At 42.7% G+C, this 26,566-nt stretch overlaps 2 protein-coding genes across 14 annotated transcripts in view; both read left to right on the top strand.

Moving 5' to 3' along the window:
- The window catches only part of LOC110527745 (transcriptional enhancer factor TEF-5), a 40,499-nt gene extending 31,648 nt beyond the window's left edge, over positions 1 to 8,851 (top strand). For 6 of the 8 annotated variants that reach the window (XM_021609234.2, XM_021609236.2, XM_021609235.2 and 3 more), the window contains 9 exons: positions 1,447 to 1,575; positions 1,743 to 1,786; positions 1,928 to 1,984; positions 2,767 to 2,831; positions 3,214 to 3,350; positions 3,545 to 3,718; positions 4,744 to 4,887; positions 6,737 to 6,889; positions 7,112 to 8,851. In XM_021609234.2, coding sequence (XP_021464909.1) covers positions 1,447 to 1,575; positions 1,743 to 1,786; positions 1,928 to 1,984; positions 2,767 to 2,831; positions 3,214 to 3,350; positions 3,545 to 3,718; positions 4,744 to 4,887; positions 6,737 to 6,889; positions 7,112 to 7,225 — 1,017 coding nt within the window. In that variant the 3' untranslated portion in view covers positions 7,226 to 8,851. The remainder of the gene's footprint in view (positions 1 to 1,446; positions 1,576 to 1,742; positions 1,787 to 1,927; positions 1,985 to 2,766; positions 2,832 to 3,213; positions 3,351 to 3,544; positions 3,719 to 4,743; positions 4,888 to 6,736; positions 6,890 to 7,111) is intronic. The other 2 variants (XM_021609233.2, XM_021609239.2) reach the window with 1 other exon arrangement.
- Positions 8,852 to 13,567: 4,716 nt separating this feature from the next.
- smpd2b (sphingomyelin phosphodiesterase 2b) lies at positions 13,568 to 26,093 on the top strand. Of its 6 annotated transcripts, none has more exons than XM_021609241.2 (13): positions 13,568 to 13,872; positions 14,354 to 14,419; positions 14,831 to 14,968; positions 15,184 to 15,335; positions 15,437 to 15,533; positions 18,850 to 18,926; positions 19,727 to 19,820; positions 19,932 to 20,021; positions 21,953 to 22,035; positions 22,126 to 22,258; positions 22,412 to 22,516; positions 22,688 to 22,862; positions 23,879 to 26,093. In XM_021609241.2, exons 4-13 carry the CDS (start codon positions 15,286 to 15,288, stop codon positions 24,301 to 24,303), a joined length of 1,329 nt encoding a protein of 442 aa, XP_021464916.1. In that variant the 5' UTR covers positions 13,568 to 13,872; positions 14,354 to 14,419; positions 14,831 to 14,968; positions 15,184 to 15,285; the 3' UTR covers positions 24,304 to 26,093. The 6 variants fall into 6 exon arrangements, with proteins under 6 accessions (XP_021464916.1, XP_036839142.1, XP_021464917.1 ...); XM_036983247.1 differs by having other exon boundaries at positions 14,354 to 14,435; XM_021609242.2 differs by lacking the exon at positions 14,354 to 14,419 and having other exon boundaries at positions 15,187 to 15,335.
- The last annotated feature ends 473 nt before the right edge of the window (positions 26,094 to 26,566 follow it).

Genomic DNA, 26,566 nt, shown 5'->3' with positions numbered 1-26,566 from the left:
CGAGGAGGCATGAGGACTGGCCAGGGCAATAAATTGCAATGTCTGTACTGTGAGACGCCAAAGACGGTGGTACAGGGAGACAGATCGGACAGCTGATCGTCCCCGCAGTGGCAGACCACATGTAACAACAACTGCACAGGATTGGTACAGCCGAACATCATACCTGCGGGACAGGTACAGGATGGCAACAACTGCCCGAGTTAGACCAGGAACGCACAATAGCTCTATCAGTGCTCAGACTGTCCGCAATAGGCTGAGAGAGGCTGGACTGAGGGCTTGTAGGCCTGTTGTAAGGCAGGTCTTCACCAGACATCACCGGCAACAACGTCGCCTATGGGCACAACGCACCGTCGCTGGACCAGACAGGACTGGAAAAAAGTGCTCTTCACTGACGAGTCGTGGTTTTGTCTCACAGGGGTGATGGTCAGATTAACTTTTGTCGTCGAAGGAATGAGGGTTACACTGAGGACTGTACTCTGGAGCCCGATGGATTTGGAGGTGGAGGGTCCGTCATGGTCTGGGGCGGTGTGTCACAGCATCATCGGACTGAGCTTGTTGTCATTGCAGACAATCTCAACGCTGTGCGTTACAGCGAAGACATCCTCCTCCCTCATGTGGTACCCTTCCTGCAGGCTCATCCTGTTATGACCCTCCAGCATGACAATGACACCTGCCACACTGCTCGTTCTGTGTGTGATTTCCTGCAAGACAGGAATGTCAGTGTTCTGCCATGGCCAGCGAATAGCCCGAATCTCAATCCCATTGAGCACCTCTGGGATCTGTTGGATCGGAGGGTGAGGGCTAGGGCCATTACCCCCAGAAATGTCCGGGAACTTGCAGGTGCCTTGGTGGAAGAGTGGGGTAACATCTCATAGCAAGAACTGGCAAATCTGGTGCAGTCCATGAGGAGGAGATGCACTGCAATACTTAATGCAGCTGGTGGCCACACCAGATACTGACTGTTACTTTTGATTTTGACCCCCTCCCCTTTGTTCAGGGACACATTATTCAATCTGTTAGTCACATATCTGTGGAACTTGTTCAGTTTATGTCTCAGTTGTTGAATCGTATGTTCATACAAATATTTACACATGTTAAGTTTGCTAAAAATAGTTGACAGTGAGAGGACGTTTCTTTTTTTGCTGAGTTTAGTTGTAACTGTTTTTGTATGACTATTAAACCAACTGTGTTTCTCTTGGGGCACTGTGAGTAGCCTAGTAGTTATGTCACGCCAGTGTACAAAACATTAAGAACACCTGCTCTTTCCATGACAGTTCGACCAGGTGAATACCTGTGAAAGCTATGATATTTTATTGGATGTCACTTTTTAAATCAACTCAATATTAGAAAAGGTGTCCTTAATGCTTTGCACACTCAGTGTATGTACTAGGTATTAGACTGCCCCCTAGTGGTGCATCTCCCTCACCTCTCCCTTCTCGTCCACAGGACCAGGCGTCTAAAGACAAGGCCCTCCAGAACATGGCAGCACTGTCGTCTGCTCAGATTGTGTCACCGAGCCTGATCAAGAGCCAGCTACCCCCGCTGCCCCATTCACCCTACCCCCCACAAGCCAGGGTGAGCCCTTCTACGCTGGGCTTGAGATTTCAATGATTGCTCTCTGCATTGACACTATTTACAAGTATTTAAACATTATTGTTATACTAGTAATTGATGCAGGCTGTGAAAACAGTACAGTAAAGTACATTACCTGAGCAACTGATTCTGTCATCTTCGCCTTACAGTTTTGGCCAGGCCCTATCCCAGGACAACCTGGCCCCTCTCAGGAGTGAGTATGACTTAACTATCTGTTGAGTGACAGGTTCATCGTTGTATGTTTGGACTGTGTGCTTGATTGATTGATTGACACTTGGTGTGGAGTGGTGGGTTCTCTTTGGCACGTTTAACGGATCGCATTTGTGCACATCAGGCTGGTTCTAGAGCTCAACCCGGGAAGGATTCCTGGGCTTGGCCGCAACAGCTATGCGTAAGTTCCTTCCTAGTCTAGCTATAGCACAAGGCAGCACTAACTCTGCTTCAGTATGCTTCCTGCTCTCATTCGACAACCAGGCCACAGCCAGCTTCACGTCCGAGAGCGAGAAGACCAATCACAATGCTGGAGTTGTCTGGAACATCGTTCCGTTCTGACCATTTGGAATGTAAATCACAAAGCCATTCGTGATGTAAAAACGTCACACAAAAAGGCGATTTCAAGACAAACTGGCAGCAGAATCAGTCACTGACATCACCTAACTTCCAAATTGAAAGAAACTCTTCCATTGACTTCAAAGCATTACTTGCACACAGAAAAAGCACATGGATTTGTACGGAATTGAGAACGTTGGTGTGACACTCAAGCAGCCCTCTGAAATGATGAGTGTCACAAATGAGCAGAGAATGTCCTCGTGAAGGACAAACATGTATCAAATGAATCGATCAATCAATGAACCAATCAATCAGAGTACGTAAATAGCATCACTAAGTGTATGACGTAGTGCAATATGACAGAGTTAAGCAGAGGTGGACTTACACCTAGCTGGTGCAGCCACATGCCTATGTTGAGACACTAGTCATAACACTGTGGATTCACGTCTGTCTGACATGCCAATGAAGCCCAAAGCCACATGCCACTAGCATAACCAGGTTTCACATGGAATTTCACTTTCGGAAATGTGTTTTTTCAACTAAGTGTTGGATAAGGAATACTGAAAAGTTTGACTCCTAAATGTATAGTAACAATGATGTGATGTGACGATCGATCTCTTTCAGTATCAAACCTTTTGCACAGTCCCCATACCCAAACCTACCAGGCCCTGCTCCCCCACCTATATCAAGTGAGTATAGAGTACAATTTAATTCTCATTCATTCATGCTTTCTAAAAATATGTTTTACACATGAGACCAGTCCCAAGTTGGCAGTAATGAAACTCGATTTAATAAATAAAGTAATATTTAACCTTTAACTAGGCAAGTCAATTAAGATCACATTCTTATTTACAATGACAGCATACCGGGGAACAGTGGGTTAACTGCCTTGTTCAGGGGCAGAATGACAGATTTCGGTTACTGGGCCAACGCTCTAACCACGAGGCTACCTGCCGCCCCAATATAACATACACATCAGCAATATATCTGGTGCGTAACATTAATGCAGAAATTAAACATCTCCCGAGACCTCAGCCGGACTGTCTCTCTCGCGCTCTGTCTCTCTCTAAGCCTATGAACCCTTGGCACCCCCCCTCCCCCCGGCTGCTACGGCAGTACCCGTGTGGCAGGACCGGACCATCGCCTCCTCCAAGCTGCGGATGCTAGAGTACTCTGCCTTTATGGAGGTGCAGAGGGACCCGGACAACGTGAGTCACCAAAACCAACGACAGCACTCAACCACGTTAACCAAAACAGTCCTAATTGCAGATAAAAGCCTTTGTTTGTACGGTACACATAGTCAAGACGAGCCAGACTATGTCTAGCACTAACTCAATATGGCCAAGCTAGACTTCTGTCATCGCAGCTGGTCTGACCATCTTTCTCTCTCTCCACCCTGCAGTACAGCAAACACCTGTTTGTCCACATTGGTCAGACCAACCCTTCCTACAGCGACCCTCTGCTGGAGGCAGTGGACATCAGGCAGATCTACGACAAGTTCCCAGAGAAGAAAGGCGGACTCAAAGAGCTTTATGAGAAAGGCCCCCAGAATGCCTTTTTCCTAGTCAAATTTTGGGTGGGTAATTATGACATCATCTTTCTCACTATTGTATTTATTACTGATGGTTTGACAAATCTATTTTATTATTCTTTGATCCTCACCTTGAATGCTTTACAGCAGGGTTCCCAAACTGGCGGTCCGAATTTGATCCGTGGGTAGATTTATTTGGTCCCACAAGTTGAATCCAGGTGAAAACTATGATCCCTTATTGATGTCACTTGTTAAATCCCCTTTAATTAGTGTAGATGAAGGGGAAGAGAGACTGGTTAAAGAAGGATTTTTAAGCCTTGAGACATGGGATTGTGTATGTGTGCCATTCAAAAGGGTGAATGGGCAAGACAAAAGATGTAAGTGCCTTTGAACAGCGTATGGTAGTAGGTGCCACACAACAGTTTACCGTGTGTATCAAGAAAGGTCATCCACCCAAAGGACATCCAGACAACTTGACACAACTGTGGGAAGCACTGGAGTCAACATGGGCCAGCATCCCTGTGGAACGCTTTCGCCACCTTGTAGAGTCCATGCCGCAATGAATTGAGGCTGTTCTGGGGGCAAAAGGGGGTGCAACTCGATATTAGGAAGGTGTTCCTAATATTTTGTGCTCTCAGAATTTTGAAAATCTGTTCAAGTATTTCCACGTACAGTATAATAGACAGGCGTGATCGTATACAAATGTAAGCAAGGTTTGAAACGTTGATGTTTTAGTAAAATATTATCTGTTTGGGCTTCTTGCAGTCTACAAATGATTTGTAATTGTGTGTCGGGCCCCCTGACCATGAGCTCAAGAAAAAATAAAAATAAAAAAAAAGTAGCCTGCAGCTGAATCTAGTCGTTGCTTTACAGGGGAATGTGTGGTTTGAAAACATAATTGAAAAAACAGAAAAATACATCTTTCACACATTTAAACCTACACTGTCACACAGTCCCTTTTGGTGGTTTGATTATTCTAGAGTAGAGTAGAATAAGGAAAAAAAAAAAATTGTTTTAGGCTTGTTAGCTGAGCGTTAATCTGACTCGTCCGGTGTGACCCCTCTCTGCAGGCGGATCTTAACAGCAGTGGCATGCAGGACGGCCCAGGCTCCTTCTATGGAGTCAGTAGCCAGTACAGCAGCTCTGAGAACATGACCATCACCGTCTCCACCAAAGTCTGCTCCTTCGGCAAACAGGTGGTCGAGAAAGTAGAGGTGAGGCCATTTTCAACTGGGTCTGCATTATGGTCGCAAAAACAGCCGTCAGGCCGTCATGGTAAATTAGGAGGTGCACTTAAATGACTTAACTGGTTAGATTAAGGTTAAACGAAGTGGGAATTCAATTGTGTCAATTTACTCTCGGAAACTATACGGTATATATTATACAGTTGAAGTCAAGTTTACATACACCTTAGACAAATACATTTAAACTCAGTTTTTCACAATTCCTGACATTGAATCCTAGTAAAAATTCCCTGTTATGTCAGTTAGGATCACCATTTTATTTTAAGAATGTGAAATGTCAGAATAATAGTAGAGAATGATTTTGTTTATTTCATCACATTCCCAGTGGGTCAGATGTTTACATACACTCAATTAGTATTTGTTAGCATTGCCTTTAAATTGTTTAACTTGGGTCAAACTTTTTGGGTAGCCTTCCACCATAAATTTGGTGAATTTTGGCCCATTCCTCCCGACAGAGCTGGTGTAACTGAGTCAGGTTTGTAGGCCTCCTTGCTTGCACACGCTTTTTCAGTACTGCCCACAAATGTTCTATAGGATTGAGGTCAGGGCTTTGTGATGGCCACTCCAATACCTTGACTTTGTTGTCCTTGAGCCATTTTGCCACAACTTTGGAAGTATGCTTGGCGTAATTGTCCATTTGGAAGAACCGTTTCAGACCAAGCTATAACTTCCTGACTGCCTTGAGATTTTGCTTCAATATATCCACATAATTTCCCTTCCTCATGATGCCATCTATTTTGTGAAGTGCACCAGTCCCTCCTGCAGCAAAGCACCCCCACATGATGCTGCCACCCCCACATGATGCTGCCACCCCCGTGCTTCACAGTTGGGATGGTGTTCTTCGGCTTGCAAGCATCCCCCTTTTTCCTCCAAACGTAACGATGGTCATTATGGCCAAACAGTTCTATTTTTGTTTCATCAGACCAGAGGACATTTCTCCAAAAAGTACGATCTTTGTTCCCATGTGCAGTTGCAAACCATAGTCTGGCTTTTTTTAATGGCGTTTTTTGAGCAGTAGCTTCTTCCTTGCTGAGAGGCCTTTCAGGTTATGTCAATATAGGACTCGTTTTACTGTGGATATAGACTTTTGTACCTGTTTCCTCCAGCATCTTCACAAGGTCCTTTGCTGTTGTTCTGGGATTGATTTGCACTTTTTGCACCAAAGTACGTTCATCTCTAGGAGACAGAACGCGTCTCCTTCCTGAGTGGTATGGCGGCTGCGTGGTCCCATGGTGTTTATACTTGCGTACTATTGTTTGTACAGATGAAGGTGGTACCTTCAGGCATTTGGAAACTGCTCCCAATGATGAACCAGACTTGTGGAGGTCCACAATTTTTTTTCTGAGGTCTTGGATGATTTCTTTTGATTTTCCCATTATGTCAAGCAAAGAGGCACTGCGTTTGAAGGTAGGCCTTGAAATACATCCACAGGTATACCTCCAATTGACTCAAATGATGTCCATTAGAAGCTTTTGATAGGCTAAAGCCATGACATCATTTTCTGGAATTTTCCAAGCTGTTCAAAAGGCACAGTCAACTTAGTGTATGTAAACTTCTGACCCACTGGAATTGTGATAGTGAATTAAGTGCAATAATCGGTCTGTAAACAATTGGGAAAAATGACTTGTGTCATGCACAAAGTAGATGTCCTAACCGACTTGCCAGAACTATAGTTTGTGAGCAAGACATTTGTGAAGTGGTTGAAAAAAACGAGTTTTAATGACTCCAACCTAAGTGTATGTAAACTGTATTTACCTCAACTAAGATTGTTTGCTGTTTTGGGTAAGAGTTTTAAAATCTCTCTGTGTGTGAATTGCAGACGGAGTACGCCCGAATGGAAGGAGGGAAGTGCGTCTACAGAATCCACCGCTCTCCCATGTGCGAGTACATGATCAACTTTATCCACAAGCTCAAACACCTGCCAGAAAAATACATGATGAATAGTGTTCTGGAAAACTTTACCATCCTTCAGGTAACATACTGCATTGCAAGATACTAACTAAAATTTGGCAATGCACTGACATTTCAACTGTGGTCATAGGACTATAGCTGGGTGATACGTTTTTGACCTCATGTTGTTTTGCTTTGCTAATTGATTGATTGATTGATTGATGATATTTACTGTCTCTCACCTGCTGCAAGACCATAGCTGGATCACGTTTCTTATCTAATTTTGACGCACTTCCTCCTTCAGGTGGTGACAAACCGTGATACTCAGGAGACCTTGCTGTGTATAGCGTTTGTGTTTGAGGTCTCAACGAGTGAACACGGGGCACAGTACCACGTCTACAGGCTTGTCAAAGACTGACCCACCCACCGTTCTGCAGGGAGGTTTGGGAATCGGCTTCCAAAGTACTGCGTGACACAATCTGTACAGTACACACAGACTGCTCAACTGCCAAGAAACATTTAAAAACGACGTTAGAATGAACTGACATGAACAGATGTTATACTTCCACACATGTTTTGGTAAAATAGGAAAAAGGATGAAGTCTCAACAGACAGGAACGGCAACTTATTAACCATATATTTAAAATGTGCTAAGACAACGTGGGTCATATTGGTAATGACAATAAATGTACAGTAGCTTGAGATGTTTTCACTGAGGGAATGAGAAGGTGTCCAAGGTTAAGAGTTGTCTCCAAGGGAACACACTCTAAGCAATATGGTAATAAGTGTATAGATTGGAACGGTACAGCTACAAGGACCATCGAAGAAGAGCAAACCCAAAATAATCAAAGTAGAACTTTCCTACTGAGTGGTGTTGATAAATTAAGATAGCCAAGAGCCTTTCTCCAAAGACAAGTATTGATTGATTGCCAGCCTCTCTGGAATGCCTTATTTACTACCTCTGGTCTTTAAATAAAACAGAAAGAAACCAGACAGATATAAAATGCATCAATTAATTGGAAACTGAACTTTACTATGCAGCTCACCCTTATCTAGATCCTCGAAGCACACTTCTTATCCAGGCACATTGTGTGACGGACAGAGATGGATGAAACTCTTTTTCGTTTTCAATTGATGTGTTGTCATGAATGGTTAGACGTTTGGCTGCAGTCCACATGTACAGTAAGGGGATAGCGCGATCAGATCATTCAGTTTCAAAACCCTTGGCTTATTGGGTCCTAGACAACAACACATTTATGTGCTGTGGTGCACTTAACATATCAAGAAAGGGTGAAGCAACAAATATGTTTATTTTCTGCCTTTAGTTATGATATTGAAATGAACTGTTTCTGTACTGTGAGTCAGTGGATGCTACAGGAATATGTGTTACATAGGAGTATTTTGGGGACGTGTTTATATTTGTGATTGACTTTAACTCGGCACAGAGACTATAGCTGTTCTCTTAGAGTGGAGGGGATTCAACACTGTTTTCTTAAAAACATGGCTTGAGAATTCGCCCGATTAGAACTTGCCAAATTGTAACTGACCAAATGTACGGGTGAGTTCAACTAATGTAAGAACTTCAGGTTTTCTTATCTAATCTCCCCATTTGAGCAATCCCAATTGATGGATTTCACATTTAGTCTGATTGTAAGCCTACATGATGTAAGAGAAGTTTCTATTTTGTCATGTAACCAATAAAAACAAAAGCTCTCTCTTATTTTATGAGCTTATCTCAACAAATTCTACTCTTAATTTGTCAATGCCATCAGCCAATGAAAAACAGCTTTTATGTTTCTAAAAAATACCTATCCTCTCTGTGCTGTGGTGTGTGACCATTGATTGTTATTTATATTGAAACAAATGGTGGGAGGGCTGGGCTGGGCTATGGGCCATGTGTTTATCCTTTGCCATGGCAATGGAGGTGTTACAAGTATTGCTGAGCTAAACTTTATACTAAAGACAAGATAACTGTCATCCCATGGATCTAGATAGGGGATGGTCTCTGCCTTGAATGGTTCACTGGGCTTCTGTCAGAAGAATTCATACATCAGACTTTGTATGGTGGATTTAGTACACCAGGATTTGAATGTCATACTTCAAAAGCTAGACTTAAAACAACTGCTTAATCTTTACTAGCGGATGTCTCAATTGTACCTTTTTTTTTTTAACAGGCCCCCTTTTTTTATTATCATAATTCATACTTTTGTTTGTTGTTTTCTTTTGACTTTCATTGGAAGCCATATGCATCCATTGAAAACGTGTTTTTGTTGACATTGATGATGAGATCTTATGTATCATAATCTGAATGGTGTGGGCAAATTTTTTTGGTTAATAGGTGGTTTACTGTGGCCTTGGTTACCAATTGTGCATTGCATTTTTGTATGTTATCTTTGAAGTAAGGGGGGGGGGGGGGGGGGGGGGGGGGCAGGGGTTGTATTATATAATCCAATCAAAAATATGTATAATCTAACAATAAAAGACGCATTGTGCCTTTGGGGCCATTTTCCCCCAGAAAACCCATTAAAACATGTTTGTAATTTGAGTGGTCAATGCAGTTCTTTCCAGATTAGATACATTGTCTCTTAACTATTGTAGATGGCACCATTGTTATACTGTTTAAGTCATTGCATGTGCAATATATTGTACAGTACACTTCCCTTGGTCCTCTGTCACATTTCTAACTATGATGTAATTTCACAATTCCGTAGCCTACTTGAGGACAAGGACAAACACAAGAGTAGGCCGCCACCAACCTCCTGTGTAGAAGGCTTTATTCGGGTATATTGTCAAGATACAGTATTTTATACTATTTGTATGCACTGACTGGAGAAATCAATGTTTGACACAGCCTTTTAGGGAAAATTAATGAACCCAGATTCTCAGAGGCTCAAGCACAGACACAGGCCAGATGTGTAGGTCCAGTCTGCCCCAGTGTCTGTGTGTTATGATGCTTTTAATACAACTTTTTTATTTAACCAGGTAGGCTAGTTGAGAACAAGTTCTCATTTACAACTGCGACCTGGCCAAGATAAAGAAAAGCAGTGCGACACAAACAACACAGAGAAACACATGGAATAACCAAACAGTCAATAATACAATAGAAAAAGTCTATATACAATGTGTGCAAATGAGGTAGGATAATGGAGGGCAATAAATAAGCCATAGTGGCAAAATAATCACAAATATAGCAATTAAAACACCGGAGTGAAAGATGTGCACAAGATGAGTGTGCAAGTAGCGATACTGAGGTGCAACATAAATAACAGTATGGGGATGAGGTAGTTGGATGGGCTATTTATAGATGAGCAATGTACATGTGCAGTGAGCTGCTCTGACAGCTGGTGCTTAAAGCTAGTGAGGGAGATATGAGTCTCCAGCTTCAGTGATTTTTGCAGTTCGTTCCAGTCATTGGCAGCAGAGAACTGAAAGGAAAGGCGGCCGAACGAGGAATTGGCTTTGGGGGTGACCAGTGAAATATACCTGCTGAAGTGCATGCTATGGGTGGGTGCTGCTATGGTGACCAGTGAGCTGAGATAAGGAGGGCTTTACCTAGCAAAGATTTATAGATGATCTGGAGCCAGTGGGTTTGGCGACAAATATGAAGCGAGGGCCAGCCAACAAGAACATACAGGTCGCAATGGTGGGATGAAATATTGGGCTTTGGTTACAAAACGGATTGCACTGTGATAGACTGCATCCAATTTGCTGTGTAGCGTGTTGGAGGCTATTTTGTAAATGACATCGCCGAAGTCAAGGATCGGTAGGATAGTCAGTTTTACTAGGGTATGTTTGGCAGCATGACTGAAGGATACTTTGTTGCAAAATAGGAAGCTGATTCTAGATTTAATTTTGAATTGGAGATGCTTAATGTGAGTCTGGAGGGAGAGTTTACAGTCTAACCAGACACCTAGGTATTCGTCCACATATTCTAAGTCAGAACCGTCCAGAGTAGTGATGCTGGACGGGCGGGCAGGTATGGACAGCGATCGGTTGAAGAGCATGCATTTAGTTTTACTTGCATTTAAGAGCAGTTGGAGGCCACGGAAAGAGAGTTGTATGGCATTGAAGCTTGTCTGGAGGTTAGTTAACAGTGTCCAAGGAGGGGCCAGAAGGATACAGAATGGTGTCGTCTGTGTAGAGGTGGATCAGAGAACCACCAGTAGCAAGAGCGACATCATTGCTGTATACAGAGAAAAGAGTTGGCCCGAGGATTGAACCCTGTGGCACCCCCACAGAGGCTGCCAGAGGTCTGGACAACAGGCCCTCCGATTTGACACACTGAACTCTGTCTGAGAAGTAGTTTGTGAACCAGGCGAGGCAGTCATTTGAGAAACCAAGGCTGTTGAGTCTGCCAATAAGAATAAAGTGATTGACAAGAGTCGAAAGCCTTGGCCAGGTCAATGAAGACGGCTGCACAGTATTGTCTTTTATCGGTGGTGGTTATGATATCGTTTAGGACCTTGAGAGTGGCTTAGGTTCACCCATGACCAGCTCGGAAACCAGATTGCATAGCGGAGAAGGTACGGTGGGATTCTAAATGGTCGGTGATCTGTTAACTTGGCTTTCGAAGACCTTATAGGATAGGTAGGTAGGATAGAAATAGGTCTGTAGCAGTTTGGGTCTAGAGTGTCTCCCCCTTTGAAGAGGGGGATGACCGTGGCAGCTTTCCAATCTTTGGGGATCTCAGACGATACGAAAGAGAGGTTGAACAGGCTAGTAATAGGGGTTGCAACAATTTCGGCGGATAATTTTAGAAAGAGGGTCCAGATTGTCTAGCCCGGCTGATTTGTAGGGGTCCAGATTTTGCACTTCTTTCAGAACATCAGCTATCTGGATTTGGGTGAAGGGGAAATTAGGGAGGCATTGGGCAAGTTGCTGTTGGAGGCACAGGGCTGTTGACCGGGTTAGGAGTAGCCAGGTGGAAAGCATGGCCAGCCGTAGAAAAATGCTTATTGAAATTCTCAATTATCGCAGATTTATCGGTGGTGACCGTGTTTCCAAGCCTCTGTGCAGTGGGCAGCTGGGAGGAGGTGCTCTTATTCTCCATGGACTTTAGTGTCCCAGAACTTTTTGGAACTCTTGAAAAAACTAAGTAAAATCATGATGTCAGTGATCTTCAGGTCGTAAAGTCGGAGCTCTAGAAAGATGACAGAGTTTCTGACATGGAATTCCGCATTGAATGACCGTTCAAAACGATTTTTCCCAATCTGAGCTCCCCCTTCCCCCAGAGTTTCCAGTTTTCTTGAACACACTGAAGTCAGAAGTTGGGATTACCAAGTTCTCAGTAGTTTTGAACGTGGCGACAATGAGTGTCTCTTTTCATGGGGTCATCAGTAGTTACCACAGCCACCAAGTCATAAACCTTGTCTATTTCAACCATTTCTCTTCTTAAAATCAAATTTTATACCCAACCTTAACCGCACTGTTTGTCTTATGCCTAACCTTAAATTAAGCATATTTTTGTTCCATTAATGTTTACTTCATGGATGTAGTAACTAGTGGAAACATGCACAGGAAGCAATGATTTAAACTCCCAAAGAGTACCACAGTACAAGTCAAAATACCCATAAAACTGAGCAATCAAACAGGAAAATGGTTCTAATCGTTTTCCCCATAGGGGATGTCAGAAACACTTCAAATAAGAGCTGTGTTTGGTGTAGGCTTACCCTTGTGTGACGTTTTGATAACCATGTAAATATCTCTAGGACAAGGTGATTTTAAGCAATATATTTGCTTTGTTTACCCACAAAGAAATGAAAATTAGCTGCTAATGTGGCTGTCAAAGAACTACAAATACCATAGTGATCTGGACGAGACTACCAAAGGAGGCAAAGGTAAGAATCTCTGGATTAACTATCTAATGTTAGCTAAATGTAGTAATGAAGAAATTAGCAATTGTGTGAACTGCAAGGTTTAAATTGACACAATACCTGTTTAGCGAAGGTTTCAGCTGGAGACAACATGCAGGAGCTTTGAGGGATTTTTAGTCTTGCATGATGTCTACTTTAATACTAAGTAGCAGTTTCGAATGTGAAAGTAAATAGATATGTAACCTTTATTTCACTAGGCAAGTCACTTATTTTAAGTGTTTCATAAATCCCCTATGGAAAACATTTATGGTGGGAAAAGGAATGAAACCATTTCCCGTTTGACCGCAGGGTTTTATGGGTATTATTGCACCGCCACTGTGGGGCTCTATTAGACAGTTCTGCAAGCATTATAATGTCAATATACTTTTGATACTCACCAAATATGAAGTTTCGCTGAGCAACTATCTTAATTTACTCCCGGTACAGCCAGTATGTACTTCCAAAAAAATTCGGAATAAAAACGTACAGGCAAACGAACAAATTCGTCTTCGGCACCAATGTATTGAGCTGTTGTAGACTTCCGACCTGTGCGTGGCAGTAATGAGGGATTTAGGCCTACATTGGCTGTGCCGAAAATTCATTTTTTTGTAAATTTGTATTTATTTTGAGAAGACACATGCTCGACATCGCTAACGCACAAATACTGGGGCAGGTTTCGTAATGCCTACGATGTTACGAGTGTACTGATATAAGTAGGACACGTGACATCACGACAGTTTTGAGGAAAAAAACACTTTATACCGGAGTTGTTTCGAGATGGCTATGCATATTAATGACACGAGGCTAGTCGCGTAGCATCTCTCTCTCCATTGAATACTGGTGGTTGACGTCAACAGCCCTCATCGAATATTCCACCCAAAATTACAAGATTGAGATGTATCCACCAATCCAAAGAAAGGATAGGCGGTCGTCTAGACAGCCCACAGTGCCGCTTTGTGGACGACTCCCATTGTTAGGGCGGAGAGACATGTATCTTGTCAGAATATTCATCATCTTTGGTCAAGCACAGCAGCGATGGGAAAACTGCCTTGGCTGGAAACAATCTATTTGTCAGTAAATAATACAAAATCCAAAGTAAGGTATTATGACGAACAGGGTTGCAAAAGTATCACCCTGTTTTCTTGACTTGTCAGCACGCGACATGTGACCAATTGCAGCCACACGGAACTTGCTAGTAAGCCTGCTTGTAAAGGTTGGTAAATTCATTGAAACCATTGGCTATCTAGCTAAAATAAATTCCTTGCTTGATAACGTTGGATCATTGTTAAAGTTAACTCGCACCAAGTTGTCACCCATCTGCTCCATTTATGTAACTAATGTTAGCTAGCTAGAGTCTATAAACAGTTAACAGTAAGGGTCTGTTTCTGTGTCATGAAAGTCAAAGCCTGCTAGCTACATAAAGCACAACATAAAGCAAAACAGGCATTTAGCTAGCTAGCTAAAGCCTAGCTAATGTTGTGTTAGCTAGCCATGTTGATGGTGGGTGTACTAACTTCGATAGATTGTCTCTGGTTGTCATTGCAAACGAGCTGTAGTGGTGGTCAATTAGCCTGCTAAGGGTAGCAATCTGGTCTCGAGACAGTCCTACTCCTCCCGGTAGAACGATGTCTCTCGAGCTCTCTGGCGCCTAGCTAAGAATTTAACTCATATTGTAAAACCTCTTCTCTTTTCAGCAATATATATTGCTATCTGTCGCCTAGGGAAGGCAGTTGGCTGTGTCTAACTTTAGGATCATCAACGTATGTTGCCTGCAAGGTTATCTGTTTTGAATACATAGCTAACGTTAGCTAGTTACATTATTGCATGCGCAAATTGACAAATCAGGTACTTTGTGTGTTTGGTAACACATTTTTATTTTATTTTTATTAACAATAGTTTCAATTCACTTAGGCCAATCATCACATATTAAAACATACATAAATTATGGGTATATACAACCAGTTTTGGATTCACCTGATGTTTGTATGGCCTACCTATTAAACAAAGAAAATACCTATTTTAGGAATGTGTTTTTCTTTTTTTGACTATGGTAATGAGTATTGACACTGGGTTAAGCTTAGGCCCACCCTTTGTATTCAGTGGAAGGCCTCTCATTCTAACGTAACCCTCCTGGTCTTTTCACCGGCTGTCATTCTTCTGTCCTGTGTCAGTGTGTCTCCTATGTCAGCAGTGTGTTGGCTTAGGCTTGGTCAGTCTGCTATGCCCCCCTGCAAGAGAGGAGACAGACAGTGAGTGTGGTGGCCCGCTGCGTTGTTGGACTGTGTGGGTTAATGATTGAGTGCTGCCAGGTATATTTACATAGCTGTTTTATTGAACTTCCAAGTAATGTTCTCTCCTCTCTCACATAGGATTGTGAGCATACAATAAAAGTTGCTTTGGCTGGCCATAGAGCATTCAGCCTCAAAGTTGATTCGCTCTGCTCTGTCAATGTTTTGTCTTGTTGGAGTTCCAGTCATAGACCTCACTGCTGATTCTAACCAGGGATGTGGCTTCATCCACACAGCAGGGACTAACCTCAGCTGCTACACAGGGACTAGCCTAACCACACAGGCAGGCATTGACCACCGTTGAAGTCTGCCATCACTGTTCATTTATTCCTATAACCATGGCTGACAGCAACACCATCAGGCTCCGAGTCTTCTCCCTCAACTGCTGGTGAGTGCTGTTTTTAGTGTATGCAGACTAAGCATATATATTTTTTGCACCGCACACATACTAGGGCTATAATGTTGTCTGTCTGTCCTTCCTGTTCTCAGGGGTATCCGTTACCTCAGCAAGCACTGTCGGGAGCGCTACGCCATGATCGGAGAGCTTTTGAGCAGAGAGGAGCACGATATTGTCCTGCTGCAAGAGGTTGGTGCACACTGGTCTGTTCTGCTCATATTTTGGTGAAGGAGGTCTACTGTGTTACACTCCATTCCACCACTCTCACAGCTGTCTCAGCTGTCTGGGCATTTTGCCAAAGCTGTGGAATTTTTCCACCCATACATTCCTACTATATACTGCTCAAAAAAATAAAGGGAACACTAAAATAACACATCCTAGAACTGAATGAATGAAATATTCTTATTAAATACTTTTTTCTTTACGTAGTTGAATGTGCTGACAACAAAATCACACAAATTATCGATGGAAATCAAATTTATCAACCCATGGAGGTCTGGATTTGGAGTCACACTCAAAATTTGTGGAAAACCACACTACAGGCTGATCCAACTTTGATGTAATGTTCTTAAAACAAGTCAAAATGAGGCTCAGTACTGTGTGTGGCCTCCACGTGCCCGTATGACCTCCCTACAACGCCTGGGCATGCTCCTGATGAGGTGGCGGATGGTCTCCTGAGGGATCTCCCAGACCTGGACTAAAGCATCCTCCAACTCCTGGACAGTCTGTGGTGCAACGTGGCGTTGGTGGATGGAGCGAGACATGATGTCTCAGATGTGCTCAATTGGATTCAGGTCTGGGGAACGGGCGGGCCAGTCCATAGCATCAATGCCTTCCTCTTGCAGGAACTGCTGACACACTCCAGCCACATGAGGTCTAGCATTGTCTTGCATTAGGAGGAACCCAGGGCCAACCGCACCAGCATATGGTCTCACAAGGGGTCTGAGGATCTCATCTCGGTACATAATGGCAGTCAGGCTACCTCTGGCGAGCACATGGAGGGCTGTGCGACCCCCCCCCCCCCCCCCCCAAAGAAATGCCACCCCACACCATGACTGACCCACCGCCAAACCGGTCATGCTGGAGGATGTTGCAGGCAGCAGAACGTTCTCCACGGCGTCTCCAGACTCTGTCACGTCTGTCACATGTGCTCAGTGTGAACCTGCTTTCATCTGTGAAGAGCACAGGGCGCCAGTGGCGAATTTGCCAATCTTGGTGTTCTCTGGCAAATGCCAAATGTCCTGCACGGTGTTGGGCTGTAAGCACAACCCCCACCTGTGGACGCCGGGCCCTCATACCACCCTCATGGAGCCTGTTTCTGATCTCAAGAAATCAGTCAGGAAGTTAAAGCTTGGTCGCAAATGGGTCTTCCAAATGGACAATGACCCCAAGCATACTTCGAAAGTGGTGGCAAAATGGATTAAGGACAACAAAGTCAAGGTATTGGAGTGGCCATCACAAAGCCCTGACCTGAATCCTATAGAACATTTGTGGGCAGAACTGAAAAAGTGTGTGCGAGCAAGGAGGCCCACAAACCTGACTCAGTTACACCAGCTCTGTCAGGAGGAATGGGCCAAAATTCCCCCAACTTATTGTGGGAAGCTTGTGGAAGGCTGACCCAAGTTAAACAATTTTAAAGGCAATGCTACCAAATACTAATTGAGTGACTGTACTCTTCAAGTACAGCATGTAAACTGCTTACCCATTGGGAATATGATGAAAGAAATAAAAGCTGAAATATAATGATTTATCTACTATTATTCTGACATTACACATACTTAAAGTAAAGTGGTCATCCTAACTGACCTAAGACAGGGAATTTTTACTAGAATTTAAATGTCAGAAATTGTGAAACATTTAAACTCAGTTTATTTGGCTAAGGTATTTGTAAACGTCCGAGTTAAAATGTGTATATATACGCCACAAAGTTATCCCTATCTATTGAACAAGCTTTTCAACACTTGTCTTGATGCAATTAATTAGCATGGTGTGAAGCCTTCGCTAACTGAGCGCTTGTTATTCAATATCTTCAAGTACAGTGCCTTCAGAAAGTGTTCCCCTTGACGTTTTCCATATTTAGTTGTGTTTCAGCTTGCATTTAAAAATGAGTACATTTAGATTTTGTTTGTCACTGGCCTACACAATACCCCATAATGTCAGTGGAATTGTTTTTCCAAATTCATAAAAAATTAAAAGCGGATGTTTCTTGAGTCATTAAGTATTCAACCCCTTTGTTATGGCAAGCCTAAATAAGTTCAGGAGTAACCATTTGCTTAACAATACTAGTGTTTAACATCTCTGTACCCCACACATGCAATTATCCGTAAGGTCCCGGAGTCAAGAAGTGATTTTCAACCACAAAGACCAGGGAGGTTTTCCAATGCCTCACAAAGAAGGGCACCTATTGGTAGATTGGTGTAAAATAAAAAGCGGACATTGAATGTCCCTTTGAGCATGGTAAAGTTATTAATAACACTTTGGATGGTGTATCAATACAACCAGTCACTACAAACATACAGGCTTCCTTCCTAATGCAGTTGCTGGAGAGGAAGGAAACCGCTCAGGGATTTCACCACGAGGCCAACAGTTACAGAGTTTAATGACTGTGATAGGAGAAAACTGAGGATGGATCAGCAACATTGTAATTACTCCACAATACCAACCTAATTGACAGTGTGAAAAGGAAGCCTGTACAGAATAAATCCAAATATTCCAAAATATGCATCCTGTTTGCAACAAGGCACTAAAGTAATACTGCAAAAAATGTGGCAAAGTAATTTGTCCTGAATACATGGTGTTATGTTTGGGGCAAATATAACACATTACTGAGTACCACTCTCCATATTTTTAAACATAGTGGGGGCTGCATTATATTATGAGTATGCTTGTCATCGTTAAGGACTGGGGAGTTTTTCAGGATAAAAAAAGAAACGTAATAGAGCTAAGCACAGGAAAATACTAGATGAACACATGGTTCAGTCTACTTTCCACCAGACACTAGGAGATACATTCTCCTTTCAGCAAGACAGTAACCTAAAACACATGGCCAAATCTGCACTAAAGTTGCTTACCAAATAGACCGTGAATGTGGCTAAGTTACGGCTGTAACTTAATTCTGCTTGAAAATCTATGACAAGACTTAAAAATGGGTGTCTAGCAATGATCAACAACCAATTTGACAGAGCTTGAAGAATGGGCAAGTATTGTAAATTACAGGTGTGGGAAGCTCTTAGATGCTTACCCAGAAAGACTCACAGCTGTAATCACTGCCAAATGTGATTCTAACATGTATTCACTAAGGGGCATGAATGAGATTTAATTTTCAATAAACATTTCTAAAAATACGTTTTCACTTTATCATTATGGGGTATTGTGAGAATAAAAAGCAATTTAATTAAGGTTTTATTCAGGCTGTAACACAACAAAATGTGGAGTAAGTCAAAGGGTATGAATACTTTCTGAAGGCACTGTGTGTTCTCAATGTTCCCCTGGGTTTATTTTTCAGGTCTGGAGTGAAAAAGACTTCCTCTGCTTGAAAAGGAAACTTTCCTCTACCCATCCGCACTCCCATTACTTCAAAAGGTACAATTAGAAATCTGGTTCAATCTGTTGGTGTTGCTGGCCCTATAGGACCTCCATGTAGTTAGTTTTCCTAGTAATCCCGTCATCAACTCTCAGAACATACGTGGAAAATATTTTAAATCTGACTCCCACGTTTTCACTCAGTTTCTCAATCAAACCTTTCTTTAAGGACTTCATTTAATGGGAACACAGCAAACACACAGTGATCCCTGTGCTCTGTATTGTACACTGCGTTTTCATGTCAACCACAAGAAACATTACTGTTAATTTGGTAGAATTATTTTTTAAGAGAATGACCTCAAAGCAGGAAGATTAGCTAGCTATTGCACAATAGAATTTCTCCAAGTTAAGCTTAATACTTGCTTGACCTCCCATACCAAGGCACAGGGTTGAGATGAGTTCAAAATCCTTGCATTTCTAATCCTCTCAGTAATTCACTAAAAGAGTGGAGGAGATATTTAAGTCTGCAGATTTGAGTGAGTTGGTCCTTACATTTTTAGTCAGAGGTTGCAAACACTTTCCAGCGTATATACTTTATCTGGACTGGTGTAGTTTGCAGTCTTATCATGTCTAACAGTATGCAGCTTTTAGACCTAAGAGAAACGGGACTAAACACTTTACTTGAACAGTAGGACTTCAAAACCAATGCATAACACATTCATAAGCAGTGCATGGGTATGAATGTGTTATAAAGTCCTTCTGTATGTAGCCTACCCTTAAAGTAAAGTGTGACCAAACACACTCTAGTAACATGTGGTAGCCTACACATGTATCTTAATGTTGTGTTTGTGTGTCCACAGTGGAGTCATAGGCAGTGGAATGGCCACGTTCTCCAGACATAGAATCCATGACGCATTTCTCTACCGCTATTCATTAAACGGCTACCCATACATGGTAAGTCATCTAGTCCTCAGACATTTGTGTGTACAGTATGATGAGTTTGTCTTTGATAGGTAGTCAGGCATTCTCTTCAGTCCTCACTATGTATCCTGTCCTCTGTTCCAGGCCCACCATGGAGACTGGTTTGGAGGCAAGGCTGTGGGGATGGTCATATTAAACATAGGCAGACTGGCAGCACACGTCTACGTCACACATGTAAGTGTTTCAATCCAGACTTCTCATCCACACCTGGGAATAAGACAATGGTCCCCTGGTCCAAGGGCAGTTTAGTTAATTTCTCCATAATGGTTTAAAGGGAAATCTGTAGTTGCTACATACATGTTTTTTTTTTATTTTATTTTTTTAGAAAATGACTTATACCATGCATTTGGAAAGTATTCAGACCCTTTGACGTTTTCCACATTTTATTACATTACAGCCTTATTCTAAAAATTTATTAAATAAATTTTCCCTCATCAATCTATACACAATACACCATAATGACAAAATTTATTAAAAAACAGAATTGCCTTATTTACATAAGTATTCATACCCTATGCTATTAGACTTGAAATTGAGCTGAGGTGCATCCTATTACCATTGATCATCCTTGATGTATCTACAACATGATTGAAGTCCACCTGTGGTAAATTCAATTGATTGGGCATGTTTTGGAAAGAAACACACCTGTCTATAGAAAGTCCTGCAGTTGACAGTGCATGTCAGAGCAAAAACCAAGCCATGAGGTTGAAGGAATTATCCGTGAGCTCTGAGGCACGATTGTGTCGAGGTACAGATCTGGTGACCGGTACCAAAAAAATGTCTGCAGCATTGAAGGTCCCCAAGAACACAGTGGCCTCCATCATTCTTAAATGGAAGGAGTTTGGAACCACCAAAACACTTCCTAGAGCTGGCTGCCCAGCCAAACTGAGAAAGGACTTGGTCAGGGAGTTGACCAAGATCCCGATGGTCACTCTAACAGAGCTCCAGAGTTCCTCTGGAGATGGTTGTCCTTGTCCTGAAGCCACTCCTCAGTAAAAGGCACATGACAGCCCTCTTGGAGTTTGCCAAAAGGCACCTAAAGGACTCGGACCATGAGAAACAAGATTCTCTGGTCTAATGAAACCAAGATTGAAATATTTGGCGTCACGTCTAGAGAGAACCTTGCACAATCCCTATGGGGAAGCATGGTGGTGGCAGCATCATGCTGTGGGGATGTTGTTGGGACACTAGTCATGTTCGAGGGAAAGATGAATGGAGCAAAGTGCAGAGAGATCCTTGATGAAAACCTGCTCCAGAGTGCTCAGGATCTCAGACATGGGAGAAGGGTCACCTTCCAACAGGACAACGACTCTAAGCGCACAGCCAAGACAAAGCAGGAGTGGCTTCGGGACAAGTCTCTGAATGTCCTTGAGTGGCCCAGTCAGAGCCCAGACTAGAACCCGATCAAACATCTCTGGAGAGACCTGAAAATAGCTGTGCAGCAACGCTCCCCATCCAACCCGACAGAGCTTGAGTCGATCTGCAGAGAAAAATGGGAGAAACTCCCCAAATACACTTGTGCCAAGCGCTTAGCGTCATACCCAAGAAGACTCAATTCTGTAATCGCTGCCAGTGGTTCTTCAACAAAGTACTGAGTAAAGGGTCTGGATACTTATGTAAATGTGATAAACTAGCAAACATTAAAAACAGTTTTTGCTTTATTATGGGGTGTTGTGTGTAGATTGATGAGGGGGGGTAAACAATATAATCAACTTTAGAATAAGGCTGTAACGTAACAAAATGTCAGGGGGTCTGAATACTTTCCAAATATACTTTCCATGACTCATGAGCTTAGTTCAACTGTAGTACACCATCAGAAGCCAAAATATATATGCTTTTTCAAATCAAATTTATTGGTCACATACACATGGTTAGCACTGTCAATGAATTTGAGAGTGCTTACATTTCTCCAAACCCATCCCTCAGCAGTGGTGGGGAGTCTGCTTTGTTGTTTGATCTGCAGAGTGCCCTTTTAAGGTTAGGATTTTGGGGAGTTTGCTGATCCTGGATCTGTGCCTAGGGGTAACTTCTACCTGAAGCAGACAGATGCATATGAGATGTATCTATCGCTAATGTGGTGTCCTCTTCCTGTGTGTGTTGTCCAGCTGCATGCAGAGTACTGCAGGGAGAAAGACTCCTACTTACCTCATAGAGTGGTACAGGCCTGGGAGCTGCAGCAGTTTATTCGGTAAGGAGGCTAACACTCAATGCACCCTGCCTCTTGCCATCTTAATTTCGGTGCCATTTTAATGGGTGTTATTCTGATCTATTCTGTTAGTCATACCTCCAGTGGAGCAGACCTGGTGATTTTGGCCGGAGATCTGAACCTGCATCCCCAGGACCTTGGCAACCGGTTGCTACGGACATACACTGGCCTCCGGGACAGTTACACAGAGACTGCTAAGTTTGATGTATGATGATCAGTCCAATGACATTCTTTTTTCATTTGAAATCGAACTGAAATATCTTGCAGAGGAGAGGTTGATTGTTTTATTTGTTGCGGACATGCCTCTAATGCTTTATTAAAATTAACTGAAAAGCTTTTAATCATCTTTTCTCCGTAGGGCTGTGAGGACGGCATCACTCTTATATCAGATAACCCTTTCATCAATCCCAAAGAGCTCTGCCCCTTCGAGAAGGGCATCAGAATAGATTACATCCTCTACAAGGTGACAGTGGGAAGGATTGTTGGATATCTGGCTTTTGTTGTAGTTTCTAACAGTCTGCCAATATGTACTGGATGTTAAATGTGCCTACTTATTATAAAATAGACATTGAAGAGACATTGATCATTGTATTGATGGTACATCTTGTACACTAAAATGTGTTGTCATTCCTAGGGGTCAGGAAGAGTGTCCATCCAGTGTGAGTCTCTGTCAACCACCAAGGGTTCTGTCCCTGACCATCCCTTCCCTTACTCTGACCACGAGGCCCTTAGCGCAGACCTGCAGCTGCAGACTCTGACCCAACAGGCAGGAGGAGATGAGACCAGAGCTGAGCAGGACTGTGCTGCAGGTACTCATTCTAAGCCTAGATGTGGTTCACAATGATTTGAAGTGTAACTCTTTGTTAGAGGAATTACTTTCCTATATGTTCATTAACCAATTCAATTATAACAAAGCAAAACACTTTGTCGGTTTCTAAGAATTTGTAAGCTTCTTATTTGCATAAAATAATGTTGGTTGGATCTAGTCACTGTTCCTGTCAACCTGGGGTGTATAGAGCCCCAATGTCAGGGGACAGGACTTTATTTTACGGGACCACAGCCCGCCCGTGCACGGTTCTCGGCTTGTTACCTTCAGATGACCGGGACAGATATTTAGATCCGGCTTCGAAGGACTGTTAGAGGAATTTAGTTCATATGTGTTCATACATTAATCAATTCAATTAAAACACTCTGTCCGGTTCTAAGAATTTGTAAGGTTCTTATTTGCCTAAAAATGGACAGAGGCCAACCATCAAAATTAATCAATAGCGTTTATTCTCGAGAGCTCTACCCATAATTTCATGTACATTGGTTTATATACCTCTCATTTCATCATAAATGTCCCTCCTCCTCTAAGACAATGACAAAGCTGCTTTTCAATTCCATTCCAACACATACATATTGCTTAACTTATGCTACCACATGTTACACAATCTACTGCAAGCCCAACGGTTTCTCCCCTCCCTGGTTGGGGACCAGACAATCCTTCCTGTTGTTAGTTTCACTGATCACAAGTTGTCTGTTAACGCTTCCTCTTGGCCTATGTACAAACATTCTTCATCAGACAGCATATAAATCTGTAAGTTATAACACTACGCCAAATGTATACATTATTTAGTCATTATTGATAAAAATCCTTCAACATATTGGCTTTGTCGGCAGGATGAGGGACATTTTAATTGAATTGATTAATGAACACATCTAACACTCTTACAGGTTTTTAATATTGTTATTATGACTCTTAAAGCTGATGTATGCATTTTGTCAGTAATCTTCCAAATGTGATGGCCTAGGATTTGACTTGCTATTTCCCTTCTTCCCTCAGGTAAGCTGGCTGAGCTGGTGGACATTGTGACGGAGGCCCGTACTGAGGTGAAGGTGGGCCTGTACTGTGCTGAGAGGATGCGCTACACGGCAGCTCGTACCGGGGTGATGGGCATGGCCCTGCTGCTGTTGGAGCTGGCCATCGCTGCTGTTCCCTGGCTGGCCCTGAGAGCTGACCAGCCCTTCCCCCGGGCCTCCTTTTACCTATTGGGGGTGCTATGCTTTGCCATCCTGATCACCACCTTCCTGCTCTACATCTTCTACTCCATGGAGGTGAAGGCTCTACAGGGGGCAGAGGACCAGATGAGGCTGGCTGTGGGGAGCCTCCAGGAAAGGCTGAGGGGATTCCCCCTTGCCCAGCCTCTGAACCGCCTCTGTAGGCCACTGGACGGACAGGACCCCTGCCCTCTGGAGCCAGAAGAATAGAGGCAGGAGGAGGGTGGGGGTATAAAATGAACTGTGAGGAACTGATCTTAAAGATGGAATCTGCTGTAGGGGAAATAATGCCCCATGGCTGTTTTTGTTGATGAAGCAGTGGTGGGGAGCGTCGAGGATTCAGATCAAATAAATGACAGTACATATGCAGCTGTTCTATCGCGTAGTGAATGATGTCCGATAGGGGAAAAGTGTTTGCAGTTACTTATTTGCTGTTGTAATATTGCAAACGGACGTGGCAGTTTCACCTTTAAGGATACCAGCTTTAAAGAGGTCCTGGGACTGTCTGCATCGACTGAATGTACTTCATGCTATTGAGGATTCACTGCAGTAGAAGCATGCAGCATAAGGTTTGACTTAATGACTTGAAACCAGAAGAAAAAAAAACATTTCTTGAAGTGGTTTTGCTCATGTGCTTAGCTGCTATGTTTTGTTTAGTTTTAACTTTGTCCATCTGTAAATTCCACTCGGCAATCTATGGATTGCTTACTTACTCATCTTCATTCTCGAACAATGACAGCTTCTCGTGACAATTGGCCATGAGACAATCAGGTGATAAACACATTCTTAACGTACATCTTTCCTATAGTCCAGACTTGAGGATTGCATTGGCACTAGGAGGTTCCTCAGGTCTGGCTTGCATTCCACCACTCAGGGTCTTGGTGGGACCAATTCTTTCCTCTGTTTCATGACTTCCTTTTACAGTGTATAGCAGCTTAGAGCCTCTTTAGCACAACTCGGGGACGATGTATGACGTCTGCTTTTAGTTGGAGCCATGTTTTGTTCAGTTGTTGTGAATGTTAGACTAAGTTCCAAATTGATCCCCCTAGCCCTTACACCCTAGGCACTCCTGGAGATCTGAAAGGCTTGGATAGGTGGATGCATTGCTGTCGTAGCTTTGTCTACTGATTGGATGGGTGGAACTATTACCATATTGCTTCCACCTATCCAAATCCTCTCAGATCAGCAGGAGTGTCTAAGGAGTAGAGTCTTTAAGGGTCTATTTGGAATTCAGCATCCGAGTGCCCTGCAGGACAAGAGCTCCTGTGACATGGCCAGTTTCAAATGGACTGTGGGGCGGCAAAGCACCCTCTTGAGCTGTACATTAGGCTTTTATTTCGTAGACGTGTTGGGAGGAGATGATCAGATCTCTTGAGCGGTGGCTGCACTGTCCCAAAGAGAGAGATTTGAACGCATTCGCTTGTCTTGTGTAGTGTTTTTAGAAACTGTCGATTTTAATCATAGTCATTTGCTCTAATGATTTTTATTTATGACGTTAACTAATAATTTTGGTAACCAATCAAGGCACACTTGTAAAGAGTCACTTAGAGTTGAGAAGATCAAGTTGTTTGGGTACCTGCACTTGATTAGCAAGATAAAGCTTTTAATGTACCTACCTTGTAATTGAATGTACTGTAAAACGAAGGCCAGTGCAACCATTGCTGCATATGCCAATTTAAAAGCACAGAACTGTAACCCTGTCCTGCTTCTTTCAGGGGTTCAGTTTAGTGCAATTAATGATGGGAAAAGACTGAATCATTTGTTTTTTTATATTACACATAGATACATTCGATTATCATCACAAATGTGGGCTAGTTAAATGTATCTTGCCACTCCTTTGAATCATCTTGGTTAAAATGGAACTCTAGCTAATATTGTGTAGTTACTAACAATCCGTGGTAACATTTCAGGCAGTATTCAATCCACTTGATTATATGGATTGTTATTGACAATTTGAAGGACATGATTGTAAAGGAAATAATAAATAGTCTATACTAATATTTGGATTTATGTGAACTGTGTTTGTTATAGTGTGATTACTTCTTAGGATCTGCAAATTAATGACAATCCACTTTATTTTTTTAACATTTTGTCATTTTAGCAGATGCTCTTATCCAAAATGACTTACAGTAGTGAGTGCATACTTTTTCAGACTGATCCCCCATGGGAATTGAGCCCACAACCCTGGTGTTGCAAGTGCCGTGCGCTGCCAACTGAGCCACACGGGAATCAACACTCAATGACGCTGCAGCTTTGGAAGAGCCTACAGTCTTTCAGACATTCTGTTCATATCATCTGCTAAGCTTAGCTAGTAACTTAATCGGTAGAGCATGGCGCTTGCAACACCAATGGTTGTGGGTTCGATTCCAGTCACAGTGCACCATTCACTTTGGAGTCTTGCGGTATAAAGATATCTCCATTTCGTTGTGGTTCTAATTGACCTTTTTTTACCACCAGAGGGCAATGTTGCACA

The sequence above is a fragment of the Oncorhynchus mykiss genome, chromosome 7, assembly GCF_013265735.2.
Source record: "Oncorhynchus mykiss isolate Arlee chromosome 7, USDA_OmykA_1.1, whole genome shotgun sequence".
Classification (NCBI taxonomy): domain Eukaryota; kingdom Metazoa; phylum Chordata; class Actinopteri; order Salmoniformes; family Salmonidae; genus Oncorhynchus; species Oncorhynchus mykiss.
The sequence above is the reverse complement of the archived record's forward strand: the minus strand, read 5'-3'. Positions and strand labels throughout refer to the sequence as shown.